This window comes from Heterodontus francisci, chromosome 4 (genome assembly GCF_036365525.1).
Source record: "Heterodontus francisci isolate sHetFra1 chromosome 4, sHetFra1.hap1, whole genome shotgun sequence".
NCBI lineage: Eukaryota > Metazoa > Chordata > Chondrichthyes > Heterodontiformes > Heterodontidae > Heterodontus > Heterodontus francisci.
This window is the reverse complement of record NC_090374.1, coordinates 43,178,464-43,205,403: the sequence shown is the minus strand read 5'-3', so window position 1 is coordinate 43,205,403 and position 26,940 is coordinate 43,178,464. Positions and strand designations below refer to the sequence as shown.

The 26,940-nt window shown below is 42.7% G+C and overlaps 1 protein-coding gene across 1 annotated transcript in view; it reads left to right on the top strand.

The window, feature by feature from the left end:
* LOC137368655 (interleukin-6 receptor subunit beta) overlaps nt 1-26,940 on the top strand; it is a 98,118-nt gene that overhangs the window by 1,900 nt on the left and 69,278 nt on the right. Inside the window, exon 3 of the mRNA XM_068028792.1 lies at nt 17,818-17,938. Coding sequence (XP_067884893.1) covers nt 17,818-17,938 — 121 coding nt within the window. The remainder of the gene's footprint in view (nt 1-17,817; nt 17,939-26,940) is intronic.

The window sequence follows — 26,940 nt, the reverse complement described above, 5'->3', positions numbered from 1 at the left end:
GGAGGAGGGGGAGGAAGAACAAAGGCGTGATAGGGTAGCAGTCAGGTGAGATTAAATGATAAAGATATCATGGAAAAAAAGGCAAAGGAAGTAGTAATAGTTGTAGGAAAAGACAAAGCATTTGTCCAGAGAGAGTGTTGATGGCAGAATAATGAACAGCTCTGTCCAAAACCAAAAGCATGAAAAACAAGTTTAAGGTTAAAAAAAATCAAAATTGGGTACATGGTCTGAAATTGTTGAATTCTGAAGATAAGATGCTGTTCCTCGCATTGAGCGTCACTGGAAAATTGAGGCAGGCTGAGGGCAGAAATGTGGGCAGGGTGGTGAATTAAAATGTCAAACAACTGGAAGCTCGGGTTACACTTGGAGACTAAGTGGAGGTGCTCCATAAAGCGGACACCCAATTTATGTTTGGTCTCCCCAATGTAGAGGAGACCGCAATGGGAGCAGTGAATACACTATACTAAATTGAAAAAAGTACAAGTAGATCACTGCTTCACCTGCAAGGAGTGTTTGGGCCCTTGGATGGTGAGGAGAGAGGAGGTAAAAAGGCAGGTGTTACACCTCTTGTGATTGCATGGGAAGGTGCCCTGGGAAAGAGACAAGTTGTCGGGGGTGATGGAGGAGTGGACCAGGGTGTCGTGGAGGGAACGATCCCTTTGGAATGCTGACGGGAGAGGGGAGGGGAAGATGTGTTTGCTGGTGGCATCATGCTGCAGGTGGCGGAAATGGCGGCGGATAATCCTTTGGATGTGGAGGCTGGTGGGGTGGAAAGTAAGGACAAGGGGAACCCTGTCGCGGTTCTGGGAGGGAGGGGAAGGGGTGAGGGCAGAAGTGTGGGAAATGGGTCCGACATGGTTGAGGGCCCTGTCAACAACAGTGGGGGGAACCTTAGTTGAGGAAAAAGAAAGACATATCAGAACCTTCCACTGTTGTGGAAGGTTACAACATCAGAACAGATGCGTCGGAGATGGAGAAACTGGGAGAATGGAATGGAGTCCTTACAGGAGGCAGGATATGAGGAAGTGTAGTCAATGTAGTTGTGGAATTCCAAGGGCTTATAATGAATATTAGTGGACAGACTATTCCCAGAAATGGAGACAGAAAAGTCAAGGAAGGGAAGGGAAGTGTTGGAGATGTACCATGTAAAGGTGAGAGAAGGGTAGAAATTGGAAGCAAAGTTGATGAAGTTTCTTATACATTGGGAATAAGTGATATTAGAATTAGAACATTACAATTAGAACATTACAGCGCAGTACAGGCCCTTCGGCCCTCGATGTTGCGCCGACCTGTGAAACCATCTGACCTACACTATTCCATTTTCATCCATATATCTATCCAATGACCACTTAAATGCCCTTAAAGTTGGCGAATCTACTACTGCTGCAGGCAGGGCGTTCCACGCCCTTACTACTCTCTGAGTAAAGAAACTACCTCTCACATCTGTCCTATATCTATCACCCCTCAACTTGAAGCTATGTCCCCTCGTGTTTGCCATCACCATCCGAGGAAAAAGACTCTCACTATCCACCCTATCTAACCCTCTGATTATCTTATATGTCTCTATTAAGTCACCTCTCCTCCTCCTTCTCTCCAACGAAAACAACCTCAAGTCCCTCAGCCTTTCCTCGTAAGACCTTCCCTCCATACCAGGCAACATCCTAGTAAATCTCCTCTGCACCCTTTCCATAGCTTCCACATCCTTCCTATAATGCGGTGACCAGAACTGCACGCAATACTCCAGGTGCGGTCTCACCAGAGTTTTGTACAGCTGCAGCATGACCTCTTGGCTCCGAAACTCGATCCCCCTACTAATAAAAGCTAACACACCATATGCCTTCTTAACAGCCCTATTAACCTGGTTAGCAACCTTCAGGGATTTATGCACCTGGACACCAAGATCTCTCTGTTCATCTACACTACCAAGAATCTTCCCATTAGCCCAGTACTCTGCATTCCTGTTACTCCTTCCAAAGTGAATCACCTCGCACTTTTCCGCATTAAACTCCATTTGCCATCTCTCAGCCCAGCTCTGCAGCCTATCTATGTCCCTCTGTACCCTACAACATCCTTCGGCACTATCCACAACTCCACCGACCTTAGTGTCATCTGCAAATTTACTAACCCACCCTTCTACACCCTCTTCCAGGTCATTTATAAAAATGACAAACAGCAGTGGCCCCAAAACAGATCCTTGCGGTACACCACTAGTAACTAAACTCCAGGATGAACATTTGCCATCAACCACAACCCTCTGTCTTCTTTCAGCTAGCCAATTTCTGATCCAAAGCTCTAAATCACCTTCAACCCCATACTTCCGTATTTTCTGCAATAGCCTACCGTGGGGAACCTTATCAAACGCCTTACTGAAATCCATATACACCACATCCACTGCTTTACCCTCATCCACCTGTTTGGTCACCTTCTCGAAAAACTCAATAAGGTTTGTGAGGCACGACCTACCCATCACAAAACCGTGCTGACTATCGCTAATGAACTTATTCTTTTCAAGATGATTATACATCCTGTCTCTTATAACCTTTTCCAACATTTTACCCACAACCGAAGTAAGGCTCACAGGTCTATAATTACCAGGGCTGTCTCTACTCCCCTTCTTGAACAAGGGGACAACATTTGCTATCCTCCAGTCTTCCGGCACTATTCCTTTCGACAATGACGACATAAAGATCAAGGACAAAGGCTCTGCAATCTCCTCCCTAGCTTCCCAGAGAATCCTAGGATAAATCCCATCTGGCCCAGGGGACTTATCTATTTTCACACTTTCCAAAATTGCTAACACCTCCTCCTTGTGAACCTCAATCCCAAACAGTAGTTCCAAACGATGGTTCATTCTTAACTTCCACAGCAAAATCAACTGCAGCCGCAATCACAGCTGTTATTACTAATATTTTTAATATTGATATTAATGGACATGCTTGCAAGTCACTACTTTAATTCTGAAAATTTAAAATGTGAGTATCATTTCATTTTTGGGGGTTAGGTTTTCATAACTGTTATTTTCATAAATTTTTTTTTGCTTTTATTACATTACATTTCCTTCTAACCAATTTATTTTAGGGTTTCTTTGTGCCTCCCTTCATTGTCGATAACAAATGCCTGCATTTCCAACTTTCTGCAACATTGTTGCGATGTAAAATTGTTTATCCTGTTTAACTCTTTGTTTTCATTTAAAATGTGTATTTTAATTCTAAGCCAAATCATTTAAACATTGAGCAAAACTGGTGGAGGTCACAAAGTCATAGAGTCATTTATTGCACAGAAGGAAGCCATACAGCCCTTTGAGTCCATGCTGGCTTGCCACGGGCAATTCAGTCAGTTTCACTCTCCTCGATCCCCGTAGCCCTGCAGGTTTATTTCCTTCAAGTGCCCATCCAATTTCCTTTTGAAATCATTGATTGTTTCTGCTTCCACCATCCTCGTGGGCAGCAAGCTCCAGGTCATTACCAACCACTGCGTAAAAAAGTTCTTCCTCATATTCCCACTGCATCTCTTGCCAAAACCTTCAATCTGTGACCCCCAGTCTTTGTATAATTAGTTAATGGGAACAGTTTTTCCTTGACTACCTATAACAAGACTGTTATAATCTTGTACACTTCTACTTTTCAGACAAGATAGAGAGGGGCATAAAAAGGGAGGGGGTAACAATTTTGATGATATGTTAGAAGGATCACCAATTGAGGCCATATGGATTGAGCTGAGGAACAAAAAAAGGGGCAGTCACACTACTGTAAGTGTACAATAGACCGCTGAACAGTCAGAAGGAGATAGAAGAGAAAATATGTAGGCAAATCTCTGAAAAGTGCAAAAGGAACAGGGCAGTAATAGTAGGGGATTTTAACTACCCCAATCTGAACTGGGATAGTTTTAGTGTGAAAGGAATGGAGGGAACAGAATTCTTAAGGTGCATTCAGGAGAACTTTTTTGGCCAATATGTAGCAAGTCCAACAAAAGAGGGCACAGTCTGGACTCGGTTTTAGGTAATGAAGCTGGGCAGGTGGAAGGAGTGGCAGTGGGAGAGTATATTGGTTGTAGTGATCATAATTCAGTTAGTTTTAACATAAATATGGAAAAAGACAGATAGAACAGGAGCTAAAGTTTTAAATTGAGACAAGGCCAATTTTACTAAGCTGAGAAGTGATTTAACAAAAGTGGAAACAGCTACTTGAAGGTAAATCAGTGTCAGAGCAGTGGGAGGCATTCAAAGGGGAGATTCGGGGGTCCAGAGTAAACATGTTTCCACAAAGAGAAAGGATGGGACGGCCGAATCTAGAGTCCCCTGGATGTCAAGGAGCCTACAGGGCAAGGTAAGGCAGAAAAGGAAAATGTATGTCAGACACTGAGAACTTAATACTACAGAAGGTTGAGAGGGGGATAGAAAGTGGAGGGGTGAAATCAAAAAGGAAATTAGGAAAGCAAAGAGAGGGCATGAAAGTATATTGGCAAGTAAAATCAAGGAGAATCCAAAGATGTTTTATCAATGCATTAAAAGTAAGAGGGTAACTAAGGAAAGAGTAGGGTACATAAAAGACCAAAAAGGTAACCTATGTGTGGAGATGTAAGTATAGTTCTTAATGAATACTTTGCGACTGTCTTCACAAAAGGGGGGGACAATGCAGACTTTGTAGTTAAGAAGGACAAGTGTGAAATATTGGATGTGATATACATAGGGAGAGAGGCAGTATTAATGGGATTTGCATCCTTGGAAGTGGATAAATCACCAGGGCTGGATGAAATGTACCCCAGGCTGTTAAAAGAAGCCAGGGAGGAAATAGCAGAAGGTCTGACCATCATTTTCCAAACCTCACTGGATACAGATGTGGTGCCGGAGAATTGGAGGTCTGCTAACATTGTACCTTTGTTTAAAAAGGGAGTGAGGGATAGACTACAGTCAGTCTAACCTTGGTAGTGGGCAAATTATTGGAATCAATTCTGAGAGACAGGATAAACTGTCACTTAGAAGGGCACGAATTAATCAAGGATAGACAACACGGATTTGTTAAGGAAAGATCGTGTCTGACTAACCTGATTGAATTTTTTGAGGAAGTAACAAGACGGATTGATGAGGGTAGTGCAGTTGATATGGTCTACATGGATTTTAGCCAGGCTTTTGACAAGATTCCACATGGCAGACTGGTTAGAAAAATAAAAGCCCATGGTAACAAGGGGAATGTAGCAAGCTGGATACAAAATTGGCTCAGTGGCAGGAAACAAAGAGCAATTCTTAACAGGTGTTTATGCGACTAGAAGACTATTTCCAGTGGGGTTCCACAGCACTCAGTACTGGGTCCCCTGCTTTTTGTGGTATATATTAATGATGTGGATGTAAGGGGAATGATCAAGAAGTTTGCAGACAACACAAAAATTGGCTGCATAGTTGATAGCGAGGAGGATAGCTGTAGCCTGCAGGAAGATATCAATGGACTGGTCAGATGGGCAGAAAAGTGGCAAAAGAAATTTAACCCAGAGAAGTGTGAGATGTTGCATTTGTGGAGGTCAAACAAGGCAAAGGAATATACAATAAATGGGAGGATACTGAAAGGTGTAGAGGAAGCGAGAGACCTAGGAGTGAATGCCCACAGATCCATGAAGGTAGCAGGTCAGATCAATAAGGTGGATAAGAAGGCATATGGAATCCTTTCCTTTATTAGCCGAGGTATAGCATATAAGAGCAGAGAGGTTATACTGAAACTATATGAAACATTAGTTAGGCCACAACTTGAGTACCGTGTGCAGTTCTGGTCACCTCAGTACAGAAAGGATGTAATTGCAATAGAAAGGGTACAGAGGAGATTTACAAGGCTGTTGCCAGGACTGGAAAAATGCAGCTATGAGAAAAGATTGGATAGGCTGGGGTGTTCTCCTTGGAACAGAGGAGGCTGAGGGGAGATTTGATTGAGATATACAAAATTGTGAGGGGCCTGAATAGAGTGGAGGTAAAGGGCCTATTTGCCTTAACAGAGGGGTCAGTAATTAGGGGGAATAGACTTAGAGTGACTGGCAGAAGGATTAGAGGGGAGATTGAAGTGATTTAAGACTTTAACTCCTTATAGGGAAAAAACCAAATCAGGAGTACATCCCTTTGAATCTCCTTTAATCAAGTTCAAACCAGACAAATTCTCATAAACACTTATTTGGGTCCAAAGAATTGTACTAGCTTTCCCTCAAGGAAAGAAAATCAACAGAGAATATTATCATTTTTCGGATAGCCTATTTTAAATAATTATGGCTAAGTCATAAATATCCCAGGTATTATAAGGGTCTGGGAACTCTCTTCAATACGTATCTCTCCACTTAAAGAGGCACAGAGAGGGGGTTCTTTGTAGTTGTATACAGAATGCTACATGAGAGGATTTATTAACTTTAATATATTTATTAAAGAATTTAACATGCAATACATTTCTAAGTGGATAAGTATATCACAATATTAAATATTAATAAATGATGTGACACATAATCTTATTTCTAGCATAGAATCCAAAAGTTTAACCTTGCCAATGTTACAGCAATATATCTTAGAATCTGCATCAAAATTTAAAGTAAACTTTTACCTTAAATTCCCTGAGTAAGGCAGGGTGAGAAGTATTGTTTGAGGAATTCAACACTTCTAATTTTTTGTTTCAGAACCTCTCATGTTTATACTGTTTCTAAGGTGTCATATGACCTCTTAGCATATAGGTGTTACCTTTCTGTTTGTGTTTTTCTTGCTTTTAAAATCCACTTAATGGTTTACTGGAATTCCCCTGTTCTTGAAGTTGTGAGCATTTATCTGGTCAAAATGTTTATAATTGTGTTTACTTGACCTCTTGTTCCTGTAAGCCCATTCCATTTATTGTTTTGTTATCTACAATTGGCTTTTTTATGGTACCTTAAAGCAATCTTTTGAGCCGATCTGTCTGCATCAACAACCCCGTAAACTAATTAAGTTTATTGCTACCTCTTACTGATGGCACACAGGATATTTCAATGTGTGTGTTTATCTTTCAAGTCCCTGACAACAAAGGCACAAATGGATTTCCCAACTTGTTTCTGGTTCATAGCAGGGACCTTGACATTTTTTAACTCTGCATTCTTAAAGGGGAATGTCAGTGAGTCTTGAAAACTGACCAGTTATTCAATCTTTAGTTCCAAAAGGTATAATATATCAACTATATCTAAATGCTACCTAATTGAGTCTATTATACCTATACCCCATCACAAGATGAGGAAAGATATTTTTCACCCAGAGGATAGTGGAGGTCTGGAACTCACTGCCTGAAAGGGTGGTCGAGGCAGAAAACCTCATCTCATTTAAAAGTTGCAATTGAAGTGCCGTAATCTGCAGGGCTATAGACCAAATGCTGGAAAGTGGGATTAGGCTGGGTGGCTCTTTTTCTCACAGCCGGTGCAGACATGATGGGACATGCGGCCTCTTTCTGTGCTGTAAACTTTCTGTGATCCTATGATTCAAATCTCCCTGCAATCTCATTTGCTCCAAGAAAAACAACCCCAGCTGTTCCAACCTAACCTTGTAACTAAAATCCCCATCCCTGAAACCATTCTGGTAAATCTCCTCTGCACCACCTCAAGCACCCTCACATCTTTCCTAAAGTGCGGTGACCAGAACTAGACGCAATACTTTAGTTAGGGCCTAACCAGAGATACATAAAGTTTCAGTATAACTTCTATGCTTTTGTACTTTATGCCTCTATTTATGCAGCCCAAGATCCATATGCTTTGCTCACCACTCTCTTAATATGTCCTGCCACCTTCAAAGAATGATGCACATGCACCCCCAGGTCCAGCTGTTCCTCCACACTCTTTAGAACTGTGCCATTTAGTCTATATTTTCTCTCCCTATCTCCTCTGCCAAAATGTATCACCTCACATTTCTCTGCATTAAATTCCATCTGCCACTTTTCTGCCCATTCTGCGAGCCTAACTATGTCCTGTTGCAGGCGTTTCGATTCATCCTCACTGTTTGCCACTCCTCCAAGGTTGGTATTATCAGCAAATTTTGAAATTCTACCCTGTATTCCAAGATCTAAGTCATTTACATATAGCAAAAAAGTAGTGTTCCCAGCACTGACCCTTGGGGAACATGACTGTCTACCATCCTCCAGTCTGAAAGCTAAACATTTGCCATGACTTGCTGTTTTCTGTCCTTAAGACAATTTTGTATCCAGTTGGACACTGACCCTTCTATTCCATAAGCTTAGATTTTGTTAACAAGCCTTTTATTTGGTATTTTATCAAACGTTTTCTTAAAATCCATGTAGAAAACATCCATGGCATTCCCTTAATGAGCCTTCTCTGTTACTTAATCAAAAAATTCAATTAGACTAGTCAAGCATGATTGCCCTTTTACAAATCCATACTGGCTCTCCTTAATTAACTTGAACATCTCTAAGTGTCTGTTGATTTTCCCCCTAATTATTGTTTGTAAACCATACCCACCACTGATGTTAAACTAATTTGCCTGCAGTTGCTAGGACTGTCCTTATACCCTTTCTTGAATACATTTGCCACTCTTCAATCCTGTGGCAACTCCCACATATCTAGGGAAGATTGGAAGATTATGGCAAGTCCTTCCACTATCTCCACTGCCACTTCATTTAGCATCCTGGGATGCAAGCCATCTGGACCAGGTGAGTTATCTACCCTAAGCATAACCAGTCTTTTCAGTATCTCCTTCTTCTCAATTTTTACCCTATCTATTGCCTCTACTCTCTCCGCTTCTACCCTTATTTTGTCAGATTCCCCTTCCTTAGTAAACAACGATACAAAGTACTCATTCAGTACATTAGCCTTGCCCTGCACCTCTCAGCATATATTACCCTCTTCATCCCTAATAGGCTCCACTCCACCTCTTACTACTCGCTTACTATTTACATGCCAGTAGAAGATTTTTAGGTTCCCTTTTATGTTAACTGCCAATTCTATTCTCATATTCTCTCTTATTTTCCTCTTCACCTCCCTCTCAACCTATTGCATTGGACCTGGTTCTCACTTGAAGAATTCACCTGGCATGCATCATACACCCTCTTTTTTTGTTTCATCATAATCTCTATCTCCCTCATCATCCAAGAAGCCCTGTTCTTGGTTCCCTTACCTGTCGCCTTTGTTGGAATATGCCTAGCCTATACCTGAAGCACCTCATCCTTAAAGATCATCCATTGTTCCATTACAGATTTTCCTGTGATCCTTGGTTCCATTTTACCCTGGCTGGATCCCTTCTCATCGTATGAGCCCTCTTCCAATCTAGATGTTCTACCTTATATCTTTCCTTGCTTTTTTGCATTACTAGTCTAAACCTTATGATACGATGATCACACTTACCCAAGTGCTCCCCCACAGACACTTGGTCCACTTGGCAAACCTCATTTCCCAGCACCAGATCCGGCAGTGCCTCCTTTCTAGTTGGGCTGAGAACATACTGATCAACAAAGTTCTCCTGAACACATTTCAAAAATTCCTCCCCCTTTCCCTTTACTCTAACATTATCCTAATCAACATTTGGGCCATTAAAGCTCCCCAATATCACTACTCTATAATTCTTGCACATCTCTGTGATTTCCCTGCAGACATTTTTTGTAATATTGTAACCACAGCTAATCTTTATCTATCTTTTTGGTCATTATCACGTGATCCTTTCCTGCTTAGTACTTTACATTTTTGTGAAAATGTTTAATGACCCTGACATTAATCTGGCACCACAACAAAGTTGTTCCATTACAGCTACGACACTGGTATCTACCTGACTATGTTGAAAATTGCCCACTGAAAGCAGGATAGATCTAACTCAGTCAGTTACAGTGCTATCAGCCTACTCTCAGTCATCAGAAAAGGGATAGAAAGTGTCGTCAACTGTGCTATCAAGCACCACGTACTCACCAATAACCAATTCTCTGTTTGGGTTCTGCCAGAACCACTCAGATCCAGACCTCAATATGACCTTAGTCCAAACATGCATAAAAGAGATGAATTCAAGCAATGAGGTGAGAGTGACTGCTTTTGATATCAAGGCAACATTTAACTGAGTGTGACACCAAAGAACTGGAGTAAAATTGAAGTCAATGGAAATCAAACGCTCCAGTGGCTGGAGTCATACCTAGCACAAAGGAATATTGTTGTGGTTGTTCGAGGCTAATCAACTCAGTCCCAGGACATTGCTACAGCAGTTTCTCAGGACAGTGTCTTAGGCTCAACCATCTTCGACTGCTTCAACAATGACCTTCCTACCATGATAAGGTCAGAAGTGGGGGCTGTTCACTGATAATTGTGCAGTGTTCAGCTCCATTTTCAATTCCTCAGATAATGAAATAGTGTGTGCCCCCATGCAGCAAGACCTGCACAACATCCAGCTTGGACTGATAAGTGGCAAATAGCATTCACACTACACAAGAGACAGGCAATGATCATTTCCAACAAGAGAGAATCTAACCATCTCCCACTGGCATTCAATGGCATTACCATTGGCGAACCCCCTACCATCAATGCTCTGGGTGGTCTCCATTGACCAGAAACCCAACTGGACCTGCTACATAAATGACATCACTACGAAAATGGGTCAGCCGCTGGGTATTCTGCGAAAGTGGTTCATCCTCTGACTCCTCAAAGCCTCGCCACCACTTGCAAGGCACAAATCAGGCATGTGATACTATCCACTTGCCTGGATGGCCACAGCTGCAACAACACTCAAAGAGCACAGCATCATTCAGGACAAATCAGTCAGCTTGATTGGCAGCCACCTTAAACATCCATGCCCTCCACCAGCAGTGCACTGTGGCTGCAGTGTGTACTGTCTAAATGATATCAAACACAGCAACCCACAATGTCCTGCATTCTTTGCAAACATTATTATTAGCCATCATACCAATATTAATAATTATGGCTGTAGTTTATTTTGCAGTAGAAGTTAGAAGTGGACCATCATTTGGAACATACATTAACCCTTTAATCAAAGTATACCACACTATATAAACTGGGACTCCTTAAGCTTAGAACTCTATCTGTAGCAGCTTGTGCTGTAGGAGTTAAAGGCTGTACCATCAATCTGACAGTACATATTATTTTCCTAGATTTCTGAATATTACTGAATTTAGACAGCGAGATGTATCCTCTAATTCTGAAACTGACAACATTCTATTTGTTATCATATTCCACGACATTGCCTGTTCAAACATGATTTTACATTCAAGGAATGAAAGTAGCATCTACAGATTTTACACTGTCTGCCACTCTCAGGACTTCCTGACACTATGTGGTTTGTCATTTGTCACTGTTCTATGGTCCAGACAATGAACATTATTAAACAACGATAATGTATTTGGATTTTATTAGTCAGCTATTCTCAAACAGCAAACCTCCTCGGGTGTCATCAGTCCATAGTAGGCTAAATATCTGAGAGTTTTATGAAGACAACGATTACGAGTTAGGTTTAGCTTATATTCAGCAGCACTCCCATAGCCAGTGCACAGACAGCTTCTATGTCACAAAGGATGTAACTACACCATCTTTTGTTACTAAACTAAAGGTATTACTGGATTGGTTAAAGGTAAATAGTATGAGAAATTCAGTGATAATGACAAGAGGAATCTAAGAGGTACTGTTCAGAAATTATATGAATGCTCAACTCATTCGTATCAAATTTTGACAAAAAAACAAAGCAGTGGAGAAACACCTCCTCTTATGCAGCATACAATGCAATCATGTTAGGCATTCGTATGTTATCACACACAGCAACCACTCACTGACATGTTCAGAGCGGATTGTCTAACAGGTTCTTTTCTGACAGCATAATTTGCAGAATTCAGTGTAAATTATTTCTGAACAGTTTCAGGACGGGTTTACCACTTAAAACAATCTTCAGATGAAGTCATAGGTAACTGTTTGATTTCAATTATACATGAATATCTTAGTCTTGGCAATTTGAGCTGTATTTCTTCACAGTCCTGTAATTTATAACCCAGTTGTACTCCACTTTGGCATGTATAGAGCAAAACACCAATACTAAATGTGCAGTGTAACATTACAGATCTCACAGAAAGCTGTGTGGCATTGGTACCCAGATCACTTTGTGGAGAATCTGCCCTTCCATTATTACTGCCGTGCATCAATTGCTGCAGCTGATACAGAATGAATTTTAACACTTTAAATATACAGTTTAAAGGGCATACAGGAAGCCTGCTTTGCTGCCTTAAATACCTCATGTTAGAAAAAGTATTGACTGTCCTTTCAGACCATTTCTACTATTAGAAATAGTGTTGAAAGTCTCAGGCCAGTGAGTGCAGATGTGTGTATTTAAATACTGTTATGAAAGCGCTTCCATTTTTAAAATATTTTTTGAGGACTCGTGAAAAAGATTGTGGAAATTGATTCATTTGAAAGACTGAAAAGATTCCACAGCTGCTGGACTTGGGTTTCTTTTTTTAAAAAAAGGTCCCTGGAAGGACTTGAGACTTGGTTCAAAAACAAACCCTTACTGGAAGTCACATATCTTAAGCTAAGTAAACAGCAGCAGCCTTAGTGACTAGGGGAGTTGTTTACAGAGAAGTGACATATCAAGATTTATGGTGATCAAGAGTTGGTTTCGTTTTTGGATATTGTTTTGAGTCAGTTGGGGATAAGCTTGTTAAGAGAGAAGCCACCAGCTCATCCATTTTCCTCTTTGAGAAACCCTGAGAATCCAATGTGATAGCTGAAATCCCTGATGCAGTGATTCTCCTGGAAAGCCTGTCAGACTAATCCTTAATGTCGCCCGCAAAGAGCTGCTCCAAAAAGATCCCAGTGACAGCCATCTATGCGTACTTGGACGCCAGAATAAAGAAGCAGCTGGGACACCCCACATCTTATCCTTTTTTCTTCAAAAATTAACTAGCATTTGACCAAAGTATTTTTTTGTGTGTCTTTTTTGTAAAGAGATCTCAGCAGAGAAAACTTCTTTATTTTTTCTTTTGCAGGTGCATGTGTGCACGCATGTGTTTTGGGTTAATTTAGAAGGGAAATTTCATATTTCAACCTGTGTGTTAATAAGCTTCGCATCTTTATTAAACAAGTCTTGTTTAATAATAAATTAATAATTCTGTTGTTTATTAAAGAAACCTGGTTGGTGGATTTTATTCTGAAACTAAAACCGTGTTGGTAACTGGGTAACACATTTAAATATACGTTGTGACCCGTGGAGAAGTGGAACTAGAGAAAGACAATGCACTCGAGGAGGACTCGAGCTGTGAGGCAATATGGGCAGAACTCAGAAATAGGAAGGGTGCGGTAACAATGTTGGGGCTATACTACAGGCCTCCCAAAAGCGAGCGTGAGATAGAGGTACAAATATGTAAACAGATTATGGAAAGCTGTAGGAGCAACAGGGTGGTGGTGATAGGAGATTTTAATTTTCCCAACATTGACTGGGATTCACTTAATGTTAGAGGTCTAGATGGAGCAGAATTTGTAAGGAGCATCCAGGAGGGTTTTCTAGAGCAGTATGTAAATAGTCCAACTCGGGAAGGGGCCATACTGGGCCTGGTGTTGGGGAATGAACCCGGCCAGGTGGTTGAAGTTTCAGTAGGGGACTACTTTGGGAATAGTGATCACAATTCCGTAAGTTTTAGAATACTCATGGACAAAGACGAGAGTGGTCCTAAAGGAAGAGTGCTAAATTGGGGGAAGGCCAACTATACCAAAATTCGGCAGGAGCTGGGGAATGTAGATTGGGAGCAGCTGTTTGAAGGTAAATCCACTTTTGATATGTGGGAGGCTTTTAAAGAGAGGTTGATTAGCGTGCAGGAGAGACATGTTCCTGTGAAAATGAGGGGTAGAAATGGCAAGATTAGGGAACCATGGATGACAGGTGAAATTGTGAGACTAGCTAGGAGGAAAAAGGAAGCACACATAAGGTCTAGGAGGCTGAAGAAAGACGAAGCTTTGAAAGAATATCGGGAATGTAGGACCAATCTGAAACGAGGAATTAAGAGGGCTAAAAGGGGTCATGAAATATCTTTAGCAAACAGGGTTAAGGAAAATCCCAAAGGCTTTTATTCATATATAAGGAGCAAGAGGGTAACTAGAGAAAGGATTGGCCCACTCAAGGACAAAGGAGGAAAGTTATGCGTGGAGTCAGAGAAAATGGGTGAGATTCTAAACGAGTACTTTGCATCGGTATTCACTGAGGAGAGGGACATGACGGATGTTGAGGTTAGGGACAGATGTTTGATTACTCTAGGTCAAGTCGGCATAAGGAGGGAGGAAGTGTTGGGTATTCTAAAAGGCATTAAGGTGGACAAGTCCCCAGGTCCGGATGGGATCTATCCCAGGTTACTGTGGGAAGCGAGAGAGGAAATAGTTGGGGCCTTAACAGATATCTTTGCAACATCCTTAAACACGGGTGAGGTCCCGGAGGACTGGAGAATTGCTAATGTTGTCCCCTTGTTTAAGAAGGGTAGCAGGGATAATCCAGGTAATTATAGACCGGTGAGCCTGACGTCAGTGGTAGGGAAGCTGCTGGAGAAGATACTGAGGGATAGGATCTATTCCCATTTGGAAGAAAATGGGCTTATCAGTGATAGGCAACATGGTTTTGTGCAGGGAAGGTCATGTCTTACCAACTTAATAGAATTCTTTGAGGAAGTGACAAAGTTGATTGATGAGGGAAGGGCTGTAGATGTCATATACATGGACTTCAGTAAGGCGTTTGATAAGGTTCCCCATGGTAGGCTGATGGAGAAAGTGAAGGCGCATGGGGTCCAAGGTGTACTAGCTAGATGGATAAAGAACTGGCTGGGCAACAGGAGACAGAGAGTAGCAGTGGAAGGGAGTTTCTCAAAATGGAGACGTGTGACCAGTGGTGTTCCACAGGGATCCGTGCTGGGACCACTGTTGTTTGTGATATACATAAATGATTTGGAGGAAAGTATAGGTGGTCTGATTAGCAAGTTTGCAGACGACACTAAGATTGGTGGAGTAGCAGATACTGAAGGGGACTGTCAGAGAATACAGCAGAATATAGATAGACTGGAGAGTTGGGCAGAGAAATGGCAGATGGAGTTCAATCAGGGCAAATGCGAGGTGATGCATTTTGGAAGATCCAATTCAAGAGTGAACTATACAGTAAATGGAAAAGTCCTGGGGAAAATTGATGTACAGAGAGATTTGGGTGTTCAGGTCCATTGTTCCCTGAAGGTGGCAACGCAGGTCAATAGAGTGGTCAAGAAGGCATACGGCATGCTTTCCTTCATCGGACGGGGTATTGAGTACAAGAGTTGGCAGGTCATGTTCCAGTTGTATAGGACTTTGGTTCGGCCACATTTGGAATACTGCGTGCAGTTCTGGTCGCCACATTACCAAAAGGATGTGGATGCTTTGGAGAGGGTGCAGAGGAGGTTCACCAGGATGTTGCCTGGTATGGAGGGCGCTAGCTATGAAGAGAGGTTGAGTAGATTAGGATTATTTTCATTAGAAAGACGAAGGTTGAGGGGGGACCTGATTGAGGTGTACAAAATCATGAGAGGTATAGACAGGGTGGATAGCAAGAAGCTTTTTCCCAGAGTGGGGGATTCAATTACAAGGGGACACGAGTTCAAAGTGAAAGGGGAAAAGTTTAGGGGGGATATGCGTGGAAAGTTCTTTACGCAGAGGGTGGTGGGTGCATGGAACGCATTGCCAGCGGAGGTGGTAGACGCGGGCACGATAGCGTCTTTTAAGATGTATCTAGACAGATACCTGAATGGGCAGGAAGTAAAGAGATACAGACCCTTAGAAAATAGGCGACAGGTTTAGAGAGAGGATTTGGATCGGCGCAGTAATTTTCTTTGTTCTTCTTTGTTCACTCCTCTCGCCTCAGTCATAACAATAAAGAATTCTGCTTTACCTGATTCGTGAATGTTCCCAGCAGTATAATAGCATTGGTTCAATTGCATCACTCTCAGAAATGATACAGATACTGCATCAATTGATTTGGTCTAATCTGTTAATTTCTTGATCTGTGCAAGACACTGATTTCCACCAAAAAGTAAAGTTTTGTTTTTAATTAATCAAGGATTATAGATTTACTGCTTGAATAGAATAAGGTAAAAGTTGCATTGGCAAACTATCAATGGTGAATTTTATCATTTGGGAAAATGAGCACAGACAGTCCATGATCTTCCATCCATTAAATTAACCCGGATGGGTGGACAGCCACAAGCAACTTCCCATTACACGCTCCTACTGTTTGATGCTTGAAGTCGGAGTGTTTAAGGAATATTTACCCAATCTGATTCAAGCAAAAGTCTCAATTGCTGACAAGTATTGTGATTATTTTTCTCATAGCTCTTAGTTTTGCTTACTTTATAAAGAATAGGATGGACATTATTAGGATATGCCTTAATCCAAACCCTCTTGCCACTATTTTATTATGGGATGGATCTTGTTCTCCCCCAGGAGTCGGGTTTTGTGGTGGGGGTGGGGGGGACGGGGGGTGGTGCCTGAAGATGGCTCCGGATGAGACCCGCCACAGACCTCGACGCCGTGAGGGCCCAGCCCGATGCTCCCAGCGGCGGCAAAGCTCCCCCCACCGCTGCTGCTGGGCGACGGGACCACAATTTAAATATTCAAATAAATAAAATTAATACATGTAAATATACTTATCTGAGATTTTGAGGGCCCTCCGTGATTTTTGACGTGGCGGCTGGCACTCCCACGCCTTCAGATCCCTGTCTGAGGAAACGAGGCGCCACACTGGTGGGGAGCGGGGAGGAGGTAAGTTTGTCAGTGCGGGGAGTGGAAAGTGGAAACGACGGGGTCAAATACATTTAATAGGTGTAGGGGATGATGGGAAGGGTTGAACTGTAAACTTTGTGCAGTTTGGGGAGTAAAGGTCAGATGTTAAAGGTAAGTGTTTTTGGGGGGGACAGGGCAAATAGTTAATGCAGCTGTTATGGGGGGGTGGGGTGGAAAAGGGGCGTTAGAAATTTATTTATTTAATTTTGGGGGGTCTGTCTTTAAAAATTTAAATTGGGCGGCAGGGTTGGGTGTGCTTTCAAAATGGCCCCAGCACCTGCGCACAGGCAACTGATGCCATTGCCGGGGTTGGCCAGCCTGCCCCCTCCATGAGATTGGGGGGTGCGGGCTGCCCCGGCAATTTCAATGATCTGCCGCGCTTAAGATCACGGCGGTTCTTTGATTTGCAGCCTGCCTTTTTGAGCTCGCCTCCGAGAATGGCGGCAGGCTCTTAAAATCCAGCCCTATGTATACATTTGATGTCATATTTGATGCTGAGGTGAGCTTTGGACCACATATCCGTGCCATCACTAAGACCACCTATTTCCACCTCCATAACTTCTGAATCTGCACCTGAGTTTAATCGCTGCTCCAATGTTAGTCGTGTCTTCAGCTGCCAAGGCCCTAAGCTCTGAAATTGCCTTTCTGAACCTCTGAGCCTCTCTATGTCTCTGTCCTCCTTTAAGGCGCTCCTTAAAACCTACCATTTTGACCAATCTTTTGGTCATCTATCCTAATACCTTATGTAGCTCAGTGTCAGATTTTGTTTGATAACACTACTGTTAATCACCTTGGGACATTTTACTACATTAAAAGTGCTATATAAATACAGGTTGTTATTTTAAAAGTGCAGGGAGTAGAATTTGATATGGGCTAAATGTTTAAATGATAGCATCGCTCACAGTGAATTCCAGGCTTACATATATCCGTTGTTCTTTGGAGATATGTTCACTACAGCATAACCCTTTTACAAAATGTCTGAATCATGAAGAAATGATTCCAATGAAAGATAATTTCGGTGTACACTGTTATAAAGAATTCGTTCATTCCTGTACATGTCAGATGGACCGCACAACCTGGAATGCTACTACGTTGGAGAAATTGAAAATGGCTTTAACTGCTCATGGACCCCTGGAACTCACCACACAAATGCAACTCTCTACACACTAAATATATCCTGGGGGTGAGTTTACTTGGATTTTGTCTCTGAGGATATATTTTTATTTTGACTTGAATGTGCAAAACAATGTATGGATAAAAAGAAAAATTGCAAATGCTAGGTATTTGAATAAAATAGACTGGAAAAATAAAAGTATAAAGGGCAAAGGGGGTGGGGGGGGGGTGAAATTCCTGAAATGTCTACAAGACGCTTTCTTGATATATATGTTTTCAGTCCAATGAGGAATGAAGAAGTGCTGGATCTAGTTCTGGGGAATGAAGTGGAGAAAATGTGTCAGTGCAGGAGCATTTGGGAAACAGTGATCACAATATTGTTCGACTTAGAACAGTTATGGAAAAGGTTGAGGAAAAATCAAATGTGAAAACAGGAGCAGGGTTAATTTCAGTGAGTTGATAAGTGACCTGGCCCAGTTAGATTGGAATCAAAGATTAGCAGGCAAAACAGCAAATGAGCACTGGGACGCCTTCAAAGAGGAATTATTTCGGGTATAGACTAGACATATTGTCACGAGAGGGAAAGGAAGGACATCCAAACTAGAGCTTCCTGGATGACTAAAGCTATAGAAATTAAAATGAAACAGAGAAAGGGTTTTTTTGATAAATGCCAGATTCATAATTGAAGTAGAGAACTAAGCTGAATACAGAAAGTATAGGGGAGAGTTGAAAAAGGAAATAAAAGCGATAAAGGGACTGTATGAGACTAGATTAACAGGTACCCTAAAAGGGAACCCACAAGTCCATTATAAACATATAAATAATAAAAAGGTAGTCAAATGAAGAGTGCGGTCATTTAGGGACCAGAAAGGAGATTTTCCTGTGGAGCTGGAGGGCATTGCTAAGGTACTAAATGAGTAGATTGCATCTGTCTTCATGCTGCCTATGTCACAGTATAGGAGGAGGTAGTAGAGAAATAGGATCAGATAAAAATAGATAAAGAGGTGTTTAAAGGATTGGAGTGCTCAAAGTAGAAAAGTCACCCAGTTTGGATGGGATGGATACTGTGCTGCTGAATGAAGTAGAGTGGAAATTAGGAGGATCTGGCTAGAATCTTCCAATCCTCCTTCGATGTCGAAGTGGTGCCAGAGGACTGGAGGATTGCAAACATTAAATCCCCATTCAAAAGAGGAGAGAGGGATAACCCGGCATCTAAAGGCCAGTCAACCTAACATTTAGTGCTGGGGAGACTTTTAGAGACAATAATCCAGGACAAAATTAATTGGCACTTGGAAAAATATGGGTTAATAAATGAAAGCCAGCTTGGATTTGTTAAAGGCAAATCGTATTAGATTAACTTGATTAAGTTCTTTGATGAAGTAATGGAGCGGGTTGCTGAGGTAGTGTGGTTGATGTGTATATGGATTTTCAGAAGACATTTGACAATGTATCACATAATAGATTTGTAAGCAAAACTGAAGCCTATGGGATTGAAGGGGCAGTGGCTGTGTGGCTACAAAATTGACCAAGGGACAGAATGCAGAGAGTAGTGGTGAACTGTTGTTTTTCAGACTGGAGGAAAGTATACAGTTGTGTTCCCCGGAGGTGGGTTTTTTGTATATATTGATATAATAATGGCGGAACAGCCTCGCAGGCCTACCCCTGTCCTATGTACCTATTTAAGGTAACTCGCAAAATAATCAGAGGTGACATGAGGAAAAAGAAATTATGAAGCTAGTTGTTATGATCTAAATGTACAAAGAACAAAGAACAAAGAACAGTACAGCACAGGAACAGGCCATTCGGCCCTCCAAGCCTGCGTCGATCTTGATGCCTGCCTAAACTAAAACCTTCTGCACTTCCGGGGACCGTATCCCTCTATTCCCATCCTATTCATGTATTTGTCAAGATGCCTCTTAAACGTCATTATTGTACCTGCTTCCACCATCTCCCCCGGCAGCAAGTTCCAGGCACTCACCACCCTCTGTGTAAAGAACTTGCCTCACACATCCCCTCTAAACTTTGCCCCTCTCACCTTAAACCTATGTCCCCTAGTAACTGACTCTCCCACCCTGGGAAAAAGCTTCTGACTATCCACTCTGTCCATGCCGCTTATAACTTTGTAAACCTCTATCATGTCACGCCTCCACCTCCGTCGTTCCAGTGAAAACAATCCGAGTTTATCCAACCTCTCCTCATAGCTAATGCCCTCCAGACCAGGCAACATCCTGGTCAACCTCTTCTGTACCCTCTCCAAAGCATCCACATCCTTCTGGTAGTGTGGCGACCAGAATTGCATGCAACATTCTAAGTGTGGCCTAACTAAAGTTATGTACAGCTGCAGCATGACTTGCCAATTTTTATACTCTATGCCCCGACCAAGCATGCCGTATGCCTGTTTGACGACCTTATCCACCTGCGTTGCCACTTTCAGTGACCTGTGGACCTGTACGCCCAGATCTCTCTGCCTGTCAATACTCCTAAGGGTTCTGCCATTTACTGTATACTTCCCACCTGTATTAGATCTTCCAAAATGCAATACCTCACATTTGTCCGGATTAAACTCCATCTGCCATTTCTCCGCCCGAAGTCTCCAACCAATCTATATCCTGCTGTATCCTCTGACAATCCTCATCACTATCCGCAACTCCACCAACCTTTGTGTCGTCCGCAAACTTACTAATCAGACCAGCTACATTTTCCTCCAAATCATTTATATGTACTACAAAGAGCAAAGGTCCCAGCACTGATCCCTGCAGAATACCACTAGTCACATCCCTCCATTCAGAAAAGCACCCTTCCACTCCTACCCTCTGTCTTCTATGACAGAGCCAGTTCTGTATCCATCTTGCCTGCTCACCTCTGATCCCGTGTGACTTCACCTTTTGTACCAGTCTGCCATGAGGGATCTTGTCAAAGGCTTTACTGAAGTCCATATAGATAACATCCACTGCCCTTCCTGCATCAATCATCTTTGTCATTTCCTCAAAAAACTCAATCAAATTAGTGAGACACGACCTCCCCTTCACAAAACCATGCTGCCTCTCGCTAATAAGTTTGTTTGTTTCCAAATGGGAGTAAATCCAGTCCCGAAGAATCCTCTCTAATAATTTCCCTACCACTGATGTAAGGCTCACCGGCCTATAATTTCCTTGATTATCCTTGCTACCCTTCTTAAACAAAGGAACAACATTGGCTATTCTCCAGTCCACTGGGACCTCACCCATAGCCAATGAGGATGCAAAGATTTCTGTCACGGCCCCAGCAATTTCTTCCCTTGCCTCCCTCAGTATTCTGGGGTAGATCCCATCAGGCCCTGGGGACTTATCTACCTTAATGCTTTGCAAGACACCCAACACCTCCTCCTTTTTGATAATGAGATGACTGAGACTATCTACACTCCCTTCCCTAGGCTCATCATCCACCAAGTCCTTCTCTTTGGTGAATACTGATGCAATGTACTCATTTAGCACCTCGCCCATTTCCTTTGGCTCCACACATAGATTCCCTTCTCTGTCCTTGAGTGGGCCAACCCTTTCCCTAGTTACCCTCTTGCTCTTTATATATGTATAAAAAGCCTTGGGATTATCCTTAATCCTGTTTGCCAATGACATTTCATGACCCCTTTTCGCCCTCCTGACTCCTTGCTTAAGTTCCTTTCTACTGTCTTTATATTCCTCAAGGGATTCATCTGTTCCTAGCCTTCCAGCCTTTCCGAATGCTTCCTTTTTCTTTTTGACTAGGCTCACAATATCCCGCGTTATCCAAGGTTCCCGAAACTTGCCAAACTTATCCTTCTTCCTCACAGGAACATGCTGGTCCTGGATTCTAATCAACTGACATTTGAAAGACTCCCACATGTCTGATGTTGATTTACCCTCAAACAGTCGCCCCCAATCTAAATTCTTCAGTTCCTGCCTAATGTTGTTATAATTAGCCTTCCCCCAATTTAGCACCTTCACCCGAGGACTACTCTTATCCTTATCCACAAGTACCTTAAAACTTATGGAATTATGGTCACTGTTCCCGAATTGCTCCCCTACTGAAACTTCTACCACCTGGCCGGGCTCATTCCCCAATACCAGGTCCAGTATGGCCCCATCCCTAGTTGGATTATCTACATATTGTTTCAAGAAGCCCTTCTGGATGCTCCTTACAAATAAAGCCCCATCTAAGCCCCTAGCACTAAGTGAGTCCCTGTCAATATAGGGGAAGTTAAAATCACCCACCACTACAACCCTGTTACCTTTACATCTTTCCAAAATCTGTCTACATATCTGCTCCTCTACCTCCCGCTGGCTGTTGGGAGGCCTGTAGAAAACCCCCAACATCGTGACTGCACCCTTCCTATTCCTGAGCTCCACCCATATTGCCTCGCTGCACGACCCCTCCGAGGTGTCCTCCCGCAGTACAGCTGTGATATTCTCCTTAACAAGTAATGCAACTCCCCCACCCCTTTTACATCCCCCTCTATCCCGCCTGAAGCTTCTGAATCCTGGAACATTTAGCTGCCAATCCTGTCCTTCTCTCAACCAAGTCTCTGTAATCGCAACAACATCATAGTTCCAAGTACTAATCCAAGCTCTAAGTTCATCTGCCTTACCTGTTATACTTCTCGCATTGAAACAAATGTACTTCAGACCACCAGTCCCGCTGTGCTCCACAACATCTCCCTGCCTGCTCTTCGTCTTAGTCTTACTGGCCTTATTTAATAGTTCCCCCTCATTTATTTCACTTGCTGTCCTACTGCTCTGGTTCTCACCCCCCTGCCACACTAGTTTAAACCCTCCCGAGTGACGCTAGCAAACCTCGCAGCCAGGATATTTGTGCCCCTCCAGTTTAGATGCAACCCGTCCTTCTTGTACAGGTCCCATCTGTCCCTGAAGAGATCCCAATGGTCCAGATATCTGAAACCCGCCCTTCTACACCAGCTGTTCAGCCACGTGTTTAGCTGCACTGTCTTCCTATTTCTAGCCTCACTGGCACGTGGCACAGGGAGTAATCCCGAGATTACAACCCTAGAGGTCCTGTCTTTTAACTTTCTACCTAAGTCCCTAAACTCCCCCTGCAGGACCTCGTCACTCTTCCTGCCCATGTCATTGGTACCGATGTGTACCACAACGTCTGGCTGTTCACCCTCCCCCTTCAGAATGCCCCCTGTCTGTTCAGAGACATCCTAGACCCTGGCACCAGGGAGGCAACATACCATCCTGGAGTCTCTTTCACGTCCACAGAAGCGCCTATCTGTGCCCCTGACTATAGAGTCCCCTATAACTATTGCTCTTCTGTGCTTTGTCCCTCCCTGCTGAACAACAGTGCCAGCCATGGTGCCACTGCTCTGCTGCTGCTGTTTTCCCCTGATAGGCCATCCCCCCCAACAGTATCCAAAACTGTATACTTGTTGGAGAGGGGGATAGCCACAGGGGATTCCTGCACTGAATGCCTGCCTCTTCTAGCGGTCACCCATCTATCTGCCTGCACCTTGGGTGTATCCACTTCTCTAAAACTCCTGTCTATGACGCTCTCTGCCACCTGCATGCTCCTAAGTGCATCCAGTTGCCGCTCCAACTGATCCATGCGGTCTGTGAGGAGCTGCAACTGGGTACACTTCCTGCAGATGTAGTCGTCCGGAACGCTGGAAGCATCACGGACCTCCCACATCTCACAGGTGAAGCACTTCACCCCTCTAACTGACATTTCTAGCACTAATTAATAAATTAATTTAAGATAAATAAATACTTATTAAATCCTTACTAAATTGATATAACTATATGCTCGATTCCTACTATAAATGTTAAATGCTAACTAAATACAGTAATCTCCTCCCCCTGGTTTAGTAACTCTACTTATTAATCAGTTAATTAGGGTTTTGATCAATTTTTATCAATGTTTTATTTTCAAATTCAGTAAAAAAAAAAATTCCCTATCAGCCAATGTAGTGCCTGAAAGGGTAGTGGAAACAGATTCAAGAATAACTTTCAACAGGGAACTGGATAAATAGTTGGGGAAAATTTGCAGGGCTATGTGGAAAGAGCAGGGGAGTGGATGATTTGGATAGCTCTTTCAAAGAGCCAGCAGAGACATGATACAGCCTACGGTGCACTATCATGCTATGATGCTATGTTCCTGGAAATGTACTGGAAGTCAGTCAGCCTTTGTTAGCCTTGCTGGTGGGACCCTTCATCAAAATTTGGCCAAGCTAAACAGAGTAATTTCTTTCTAAGACCAACAAAAGAAAGTGGGGGCTGATGTGGGTGGAGGGAAGAAAAACAGATAGAAATCAAAAATGGGATTATACTAAATATACTAAAGTCAGCAGCTCTGTAACATTTCTTCAACTGTTCTAGCAAATCTTATTTTTGAAAAACATTAATTACTCTAACAGGAATTAGTTCAATTTGTGCTACATGCTTAGCTTTGATATTACACAAGAACACAAGAAATAGGAACAGGAGTAGACCATATGGCCCATCGAGCCTGCTCCACCATTCAATACGATCATGGCTGATCTTCTACCTGAACTCCACTTTAAAGCTCGCTCGGCATATACTTTGGTTCCCTGAGAGACCAAAAATCTATCTATCCCAGCCTGAAATATATTCAACAATGAAGCAACCACAACCCTCTGGGGTAGAGAATTCCAAATATTCACAACCCTTTGAGTGAAGTAATTTCTCCTCATTTCAGTCCTAAATGATTAGCCCCTTATCCTGAGAACGTGACCCTGTGTTTTAGATTCCCTGACCAGCAGAAACAAACTCTCAGTGTCTTCAGAATTTTGTATGTTTCAATGAGATTGCCTTTCATTCTTCTAAACTCCAGAGAATAGCGACTCAATTTACTCAGCCTCTCACCAAAGGACAACTCTCTCATCCCAGGGACCAATTTAGACCAATACTGCCCTCCAGATACAGATTTAGTGAATTGTTACAATTATTAATTTATTAAATTATTAGAAAAAAGAGACTAAGGGCAGATTTAATAGGGGTGTAAAAGATTATGACAGTCTTAGTTAAGTTAGACAAGGAAAAACTGTTCCCATTAAACTAATGGTACAAGGACTTGGGGCCAGAGATTGAAAGTTTTGGCAAGAGACGCAGGGGGAATATGAGGAAGCACTTTTTTTGCAGTGTGTGGTAATGACCTGGAACTCATTGCCCATAAGGGTGGTGGAGGCAGAAACAATCAGTGGCTTCAAGAGGCTGTTGGATGGCCACTTGAGAGAAATAGAGTTGCAGGGGTGTGGCAATCGAGCGGGGAGAGTGGGGCTGACTGGATAGCTCCGTGGAGAGCCGGCATGGACTCGATGAGCCGAATGGCCTCCTTCAGTGCCATAAATGACTCTATGGTCCTATAAACAAAAAAAGTCTATTAAACAAACCAAATGTAACATTTTTCAATATAACTTCCTATGTCCAAATTTATAATGGAAAGTGCCAATGTAAGTTTGTCACACTGTAATTACACATTCCAATCAGGGCAGTGCAGTCGCACCTCAGTTTTATGCCTCCTAACTCTTCAACCTATACTGCAGAGAAACTCCAACAGGATAAACTGTTGGGAGACAGATTCATTCGGCATACATTTACAGATGAATAGAGCAGCATTATTTGGAAATCTCACCTCATCCTCTAATCAACCTCTCTAAGTCAAATAGTTTCTTCTCACAGCTAGCCATCACATTGTATCCTGAACATCAACATCACCACAATCTCTGTTTCCCATTGTTATGAAAGGGAGCAAATTAAGAAACATTTCCCTTATTAAATGCTCCAGTGTTTTATTGGACCATTTACAAAAACATTACTTGATCTGGTCGCTATGCACATGGGTTTGTCTCTCCTCTATTCAAACACTCTTCCTGTGTGACAAATGAGGTCCTGGAGACCAAGATGTAGATGGCTTTATATTATGATCCTCTTGCGATGGAGATGATCCTTTTCTTAGGGCTCACAAGTTTTGCAATGGGCACGTGACAGGCTGACTCTTTGTCTTGAGCTTCTTGGCAGTCTGGTCCTGAAAAGATGAAGGCTTCTGTGGGAGCTGATAGAGGGTTCCTCTGCATTTCTGCCATGAGGGGAAGCAGCCTTTGAAGCACACATTTTGCTGGTGCAGGGAACAGTTATTAGTGATGAGTAGGAGAAGGAATCCTGCAAAATCAGAAAGGTCCTTAAATTCCTGAGAATATATCCTTTAGTCCCTCCGGGAAGTTGTCATTTATATTTCACAATCCAGTTAACATTGACCTCTGCAGACATTACTCCAAGAGCTGCAGTCATTCATTCATTCAATGCCTCCACACTCAGTTGACTGACTTGTTTGGATCTCCAAGTAGGGGAATGCTTGCAGATACTCCTGCAGCTACCATTTTCTCCCGACCGTCTTGTAATGAGTTTATCCCATCTCACATGGTTGCAGACACCCAAATGAGGACTCCATTGTTATCTCAGTCATCTCCTGCACAGTTTTGGTGAGGCCATGCAGAATCCCATATAGGTTTCTGATACTCTGCTAACATTTATCTCTTCATTGCAGCACCCCGAGATCATCATCTGCTGACTCTGCAGCTAGAACCTGATATATTGTGCTTCACCTCTGTTCAACTACATCAGGTTCCATTTCCCCATCTGCATCCTTTAGCTTCCTTCTGCTCTTTTAGAATGAGAACATTACAGCGCAGTACAGGCCCTTCGGCCCTCGATGTTGCGCCGACCTGTGAAACCATCTGACCTACACTATTCCATTTTCATCAATATGTCTATCCAATGACCACTTAAATGCCCTTAAAGTTGGCGAGTCTACTACTGCTGCAGGCAGGGCGTTCCACGCCCCTACTACTCTCTGAGTAAAGAAACTACCTCTGACATCTGTCCTATATCTATCACCCCTCAACTTAAAGCTATGTCCCCTCGTGTTTGCCATCACCATCCGAGGAAAAAGACTCTCACTATCCACCCTATCTAACCCTCTGATTATCTTATATGTCTCTATTAAGTCACCTCTCCTCCTCCTTCTCTCCAACGAAAACAACCTCAAGTCCTTCAGCCTTTCCTCGTAAGACCTTCCCTCCAT